Source organism: Populus euphratica, unplaced genomic scaffold (assembly GCF_000495115.2).
Source record: "Populus euphratica unplaced genomic scaffold, PopEup_1.0 scaffold180.1, whole genome shotgun sequence".
Lineage (NCBI taxonomy): Eukaryota > Viridiplantae > Streptophyta > Magnoliopsida > Malpighiales > Salicaceae > Populus > Populus euphratica.
Window position 1 is genome coordinate 77341 of NW_011500060.1, and position 7723 is coordinate 85063.

General features: G+C 30.9%; 1 protein-coding gene across 1 annotated transcript; it reads left to right on the plus strand.

The window, feature by feature from the left end:
• The first annotated feature begins 2691 nt into the window (after positions 1–2691).
• LOC105108028 (uncharacterized GPI-anchored protein At4g28100) lies at positions 2692–4954 on the plus strand. The gene is made up of 2 exons (XM_011002166.1): positions 2692–3621; positions 4497–4954. The coding sequence occupies exons 1-2, from the start codon at positions 2707–2709 to the stop codon at positions 4836–4838; spliced, it is 1257 nt and encodes a 418-aa protein (XP_011000468.1). The 5' UTR covers positions 2692–2706; the 3' UTR covers positions 4839–4954.
• The last annotated feature ends 2769 nt before the right edge of the window (positions 4955–7723 follow it).

Sequence of the window (7723 nt, forward strand, 5' to 3'; positions counted from 1 at the left end):
CATAATAAAAATTAAAAAAAAAAAGCAAAATATTATGGATTGCTATTGAATCCACATTCTAGTGGTGTTGGGTGAACAATGGCTTCCCTTATATCCTTTAATTTTCTTATTTTATAAAATTTAATAACATGATTTTTTTAAACTATTTTTTTAATGATATAAGAAAAAAATAAACTATAAAAAAGTTAAATTCAATTAAAAAAAATATCACATCCATAAACTTGGGCAACCTTGGTTATCTTGATAAACCCATAAACCATGTTAACCTCATAGAAAAATAAAATAAAAAGAAAATAATTACAAATCTAAATTTTCAACTATTTTAATATTAAAAATCAACAAACATAATTTAAAAAAAATCATAACAAAAAAAATAATATATAAAAAAATAATATAGATAAAAACTATAGCAATCGATAATGTTTTATAAGAAAAGTTATAATATTTATCCTAAATCATTAAAAAAAACACACACCATATTTATAAATTAGAATAACTAGGATTACCTCGATAAACTTGCAAACTAGGCTAATTTTATAAAAATATAAAATAAAAAATTAAAAAACTAAATTCTCAATCATCCAATATTAAAAAATAAAATAAAAAATAATTTTTTAAAAATTATAAAAAAACATGTGTAAAATAAACACAATATATAGAAATACTTTGGCAATTCACAGTATTATGTGAGGAAACAACTATAATAATCTATATTATTTTGTGAGAACAACTTGGAAAAAAAATATATAATTAAATTCCCAACCATCTCAATATAAAAAATAAAATTAAAAAAATAATTTAAAAAAATTATAAAAAAACTATTTATAAAAAACCTAATAATATAAAAAATACTATAACAATCCACACTATTTTATATAAAAAATACAATACTTTCTCCGTATTATTTATCTTTTACATATAATAAACCGGGAAGGAGTTGCTTGTGCCAAGTAATTAACTCGAATACTATTACAACTGTAGGATGAAATTGATTGCAGCAAAGACCGAAGGAGAAATTAACGACTGTAGCTAGCTAATTATTATCATACTATATAATCCATCAATAATATTTATGTATCTATATTAATAATTAAACTCATGGAATTTATATATTTTCATTCTTATACACACACACTAGAATGAGCGAGGAAGATTCCCATTATCCAAAATTTTAAAAAGAGGACGAGCGGACAGCTTGTTTTTTTTCTTTTGGCTTCTGAGCTAGGCTTTAATGCTCTATGTTGATAATCAAATAATTATTAACAGTCAATGAATATTTGAAAAAATAAAAAAAAAGGGAGAGATAAGGACGCCTGTTCTTCTGTTTTTATTTTTCTTATTTTACCAAAATCAGCACATACATTATAGTATAAGTTTAATACAGCATCAAATCAATAATTTCAGGTGTCACCAACCTTAAGAAAGTCTTATCTTTGGAAGCCACGTTCAGTGGACCAAGTCTGCCTGGATAAAGAGACAGGAGAAAATGTGCGTGCAATTCCTGGCGCTGCAGAAATGATAAGATAAAGGAAAGAAACTATGTTTTTATTATTATTGTATATATATTTTATGTGAAGTGATATGTTTTTTAATATTAATATCATGATGGTTAATAAAACAAATAAAATAATTATATTTTAAATTAAATTGGATAGCTGAGATTTAGTTTTTTCATAAAAGCCATAAATATAAAAAATTAATTAAAAAATTTAAAAAATAAATTTATCTTATTGGATATTAAATACAAGTGTTAATTTTTGGTGTTATAAATATCTTATAATAGTATTAGAAAGCTTATTGGGTAAGCTAATTTACTATGATTTTTACTTAACTTACTATATAATAAAAATTCATACTTATAAATACTTAAAAAAATATTTGTTTTAGATGAGGATAAATACCTTTTAAAGCTTTGTTTATTTTTGTATTTTAATTTTTTTTAAAAAATAATTTTTTTATTTTTTACTTTAAATTAAAATTTTTTAATATTTTTACATTATTTTAATATACTAATATTAAAAATAATTTTTTAAAAATAAAATAATATTATTTTTATATATTTATAAATAAAAAATATTTTAAAAAATAAACATACCATATTGTAGCTAAATATTTCTTTTCAACATACAATATATATCTTCTTCATTTTTATTCGTTTGCAAAATCGACCAAAAGAAAAGCATAAACAGATTGGTTAAAAAAGATATAAAACTAGCCATTCTGAGCTGGAGCTGGAGCTCGTGCTTGGTAAATTTAAAGATGCAAAGAAAACTACAGGGAAGATCTTGTTTTGGTTCTGATCATCAAGAAAGAAGTGCTCATTACTCCCATGATAAACTTATCGTGGACCACAGCTGGGTTTAGGAATAATCTCGAGGCCTACATAATAGATAAGACAACAAAACAAGATTACAATATCCAGCCTCCTCGAGATCACCAAATCTAGCAGCAAGCTAATAGATACATCAGAGCACAGAAACTAGTAATGCGTCTACACATCATAAAGGCCTCGTAAATCAAACTTTTTACACCATGATACTATTCACTAGTCCCCGCTCACCTCAAACACCATTTTTCTAGCAAGATGATGGCATATTTGATAAATAAATATTGTATTTTTATTCTGTACATGTTAAAATAATGTTAAGAGGTGCTGGTATCGGATTTTTAACAAGGTTTTTAACTCATGATCTTGATAACGATTGAATGGCAGTGGTAGGAGTGATTACTGAAGAAGGGCCATTCTGCACAAATAGGATAGTGGGATTGGATATAATATCCTCTCTAGCTAGCATGCAGCCAGATCTCCCAGGTTTCTACAGCCCCACCATTCTTTTTCTTGCTTTTTTTACCTCTAACCCCGAGAAGTGCCTTTACCCTTTATTCATCACACACTCTTCAACACCCTCTAAAAGAGGCAGACTCAGACCACCCTCTACTCCACGCCATCTAGCACCAATGTCCCTCAACAACATAATTTTCCTCTTGTCACTCGCTCTCTTTCCTCTTCTCATTCCGGGTCTGCCCAACCCGGACACGGCTGCAATTCAACCATTTAAACCGAACCCATCACCACCAGCAACAATCCCTGCATTCCCTGAACAATCCAACCTTGCTGGTTGCCCATTAGACCTTCCCAATGAGCTCTTTCATGGCATTAATTCAGCCTGTGCTAGTGGCTCCTCTGTAACTGGGAACCTCCACAGGACTCGTTGCTGTCCTGTTCTTGCGGCTTGGCTTTACTCTGCTTACTCTGCCACCGCGCTTAGCAGAGCTAACAAAGTAATCCCAGCTACAGATACAGGTCGTTCACCATCGTATGACATGCCTTTGCTTCCTGATGATTCTGAGACTTGTGTTGATGGGCTCTCAAAAGGGTTGAAAGAGAAAGGCATAGAATTGTTTAAGCCTAATGAGACTTGTGATGTTGTGTATTGTTATTGTGGTATCAGACTGCACCCTTTGAGTTGTCCCGAAGCTTTTTCTTTGAACCAAAACGGAAAGCTTGTTGGTGACAAGAGAGTCGAGAAATTAGAAAGAAATTGCTTGAGTAATAGCAATAATGTGAATGGATTTCCTGGTCTCGGTGGCTGCTCTAAGTGCTTAAACAGTCTTTATTTGGTAAGTAAAAAAAAAAACTCGTTCCTTTGTTAATTCTTATTATTATGTTTTGCTTGTTTCTTGAATTCTCTGGTTTGTCCTTATATGGTCTGTGTCAAAGAATGAAGATCAAGATGTTGATAGGGATCGTCTGTGTGCTCATTTTTTGTTTACCTTATGATCTACATTAATAGACTGAGACTTTAGACTCTAATGTAAGTATTAGAAGGTAAAGCCCCCAAAGAAGCAATTGAAACTTACTGTCAGTGAGAAATCTAAGAGGAGAATGTATATATATATATAAAACATTGCGAGCCGTTCGAGGGCTTAGAAAGTTTCTGTTGGTGAAGATTTGAGACAGTTGTTGACAAAGGAGTAGTCTCTTTCACCGGCTGGAGTGCGAGTATTAAAGAGTTCATTCATTAGGCAGTTTCCTGTAAGTCTCACCGTTTGCGTTGCTGTTGAGTGTTGCTAGCAAAGAACTGGTGTTGTTTGATATAAGAAATTTGTTTTTTTCTCAATGTATACTCCCAATGGTAATACGCAGATAGATGGAAGACATTCAAATATCAATGATTTTCTCTCTATTTTTCTATGAAACTTTCTTTAGCAATGCTTGATTCAGTCTTAGAATTCCCCCCCACAATTACTCTTGAAAGTTTTTTTTTCCCTCTTTTTTATTTGGTTTACTCTACTTATTGTATGTTGGTTGGATTCTCTTGCATCGTTTGGAAGGCTGCTGATGACAGAAGACAGGAGTGTAGCTTACAGTACATTTTTTATTAGAAGTTGCACCAAATAATTAGTAGTTTAAACTTCAAGCATCAAAACATGTACTTCTCAAATCGTAAGTAATTTCTTATTTGCCTTATCTAATTGATAATCATTTGGTGCAGCTTAACAACAAGAAGGCTTTAAATTCAAGCAAATCAGAGGATAGGGCCACAAGAATGCACAACAAGGATTGCCAGCTGATGGGTCTCACATGGCTCCTTGCGAAGAATCGCGCGGCTTACATCCACACAGTTACTGCAGTCTTACGAGCTATGATGATGAGCATAGACGGTTCTGATCCAAGATCGTGCACCCTTAGCAGTGATGGAATGCCTCTAGCCGTTGATTCTTCCGAAATCTCCAACAATTCTTTGTCAATCTCCCATCAAGCTCCCATCTACGTAACCGTTGCTGTAATTTGCTTGTCAAGTCTTCTACATCTTGTACCGTCCGCCATTTTTTAGACAAGTGCATAGCTTCTTCAGCGTAGTGAACCTGTAGCTGTGACATAGTATGATGTGTTGATCTCTGCTGTTTTTGTGTTATGCAATGCCCTTAAGCGCTGTTTTGTTGTTTGTGATTTTTGGGGAGTAGCGTTATAATCAATCTTTCCACTTTCTTGGTCTGTTGACAAAAAGGAACCGTGTTTGGACATAGTTAAGCTGGTTTATTACAAGGTAGTTGCTTGCCTGCTGCCACGAACCATTCAGTCGGTTGTTATGATTGAAACTCGGTTTTGAATCTATTTTCACATAAGCACCCAATAAATACCATAAGCTCAGCAAATCAATTGATCTCAAAATACTTCTAAATTGGTTTAAAAAAAATTAAAATGGAAAAAATTATTCTCTAACCATAATTTATTTATTTATTTATTTTTGGGAGATAGAAGCTCGAAAAATACATGATATGTTTTTCGTCTAGAAGAATTTAATGACATCAAATTAATATTGTTTTTTTTTATGATATGACATCAAAATTAGTATTGTTTTTTTAATGATGGGAATGTGCTCCGTCTTCTTATGACTCTTTTTTAAGGACTAAAATGTAAAACTAATGAAGTTTAGCATTGAAACAAGAAAATATAAAAATAATAGGAACTACAAATGAAAAACTAAAAGCTATAGGGACTAGATTGTAGTTTTTCATGCTCCAACAAAAAAAGGGTTACATTTTGTTTCTTGTTTCAATGTTGACCCCTTATATTTTAATTTTTTCATATCCACGAAATCAAACCCTATTTTGAAAAATTCATTAGCAATTCAAATGATAGGTAATTATTTAATGAATTTTCTTAACATTATCAAGTCAACTCATGGGATAGCAGATCAGTTTAGCCAATTTCAATGAATTTTCTCAAGTTAATATCTTATTTAATTTAATTAAAAACACTGTTGGAATCAACCACTTAATTGAACAGCCATGATTATAGTATAAGTTGTAAAGTGGGTCTCCTCCGAGGGCCCAACATTCACATGTGCCCTCGACTCATGCTTTGCGCTGAGGAGACATTTTGTGGTTCATCTTCACTTGTTTGGCAGTATTATTTTGGGACGTCTGAGTTATTCACGAGAAATTTATGCAGAGTCAACATCTCACAGCAATGGGCCTCTTGTCTTCGTTGGTTCATCCATGCAGAAGATCAATGATGGGAAAATGACTGCCGACTGGATATGAAATAAAAAAAAAAAAATCAGGACTCGGGAGAAAATCAACAAACAGTCTGGGCGTTGGTGTTTGATATGGTGTCTGCTTGTTGTTGTGGGGTGTGTGATATTTAAAATGTCTAGAGACTATATACAATTATACACAACTAAAACATAATATTTATTTTATTAATAACTCAAAAAATAAGCGTTTCTTTTTTCTTTTTAATTTCATTGTTTGCAAATTTAAGAAAATCAGACCTTGATCACTCAAGAAATCTATCGAATTTGTTTCAAATATAGTTTCTAAATTGTATTATTGAGTTTTGAGAGAAAAAGGTAGTAATAGTTAGGTTTTTGAAAATTTTACATGTAAGAAATCACGTCCGTACATATTGAATTTGGTAAAATTAATTGAAACGCATCGCTGTCAATCAATAACAAATGCACCCAAATTGATAGCTTCTTGTTGAAGAATGAACTTATTTATTTATTTATGAGAAGCAAACGAGATTAATTTTAAACATGGAATCAATTTAGTAATCATGTTTTTACAGAAAAAAAGAAAGTAAAATGTTCTCTAAAATCTTAAACTCATAGAATGTCCTATAGTCATTGGATAACTAGTATTTTCAAACTCGATGCACTAAGGTTATTTTAATTGGTACAGAGAAGATACTACCAAAATATTATATAATACTGGTAAAATATTTTGTTGGTATTTAAACACTAATTTTGTCAAGAAAAATTTTATGGATAATAACTGGTCATCGATAAATATATCATCAATAATTTCTATTATATCTGTAATATAATCACCAAGATAAAAGAAATATATCAAGTAAAAAAAATTTAGTGGCATCATTTCTTCATTATTGCCATTGGTAATCAAATTCATATTACTGATGGAGATTTACATATTATCAATGGCAAGTATTTGTAATATTTTTAAGGTCTCTAAAATTTTTCAAGGAATGTAATTTGTCAGTAATTTCATCTATAATGTTTAGTGGCAAAGTTCTATAATTTTTTTCCAACTCTCTAGAACTTTTTAAGGGACTTAGTCAGTCAATCATTTCGTATGTAATTCAAATTTCATTAGTAATTTTGCGGTATTGTATTTAATATTAAAATAATTAAAATAAACAAAACAAGAAAAAAAATTAAAAAAGAATGAAACTAAAATAAAAAACCAAAATTTTTTTTATCAACATAAAAAATATTATTGAATACAATTTATACGGTAGATAAAAGTTGAAGAAAGAGGAGGAGGAGGCAGAGGCAGATATTGCTGCGACCAGGTAGACGATGAAGCATATCACATATACCAATAAGGTTTGATAGTAGCTCCTTGTACAATCACCTAAGTTCAACCATCTCGGACCTAAGTTGCACTTTCTCAGCACTAAACCGAGGCATCTAAGATTTAATTTGTTCTCATATAATCGCTTGGATGACTATAGATTGGAAGCTTGAACTCGATTGTAAGGAAGCAGGTTGATATATTATGGCTTGCCCACGTATCCTTGGCCATAGAGTTTGAAATACCATAAACCTGATCTCTATCGAGTCCTTCAGACGATCCACCCACCAGTAATAAATATAGACTAAGTTCCAGATAGGTCAAAAAATCGTCCTTGTATCTCTCTTACAATCGAGTATTATATATTTCATGAAAAAATCAACAAATTTTTAAAAATAAA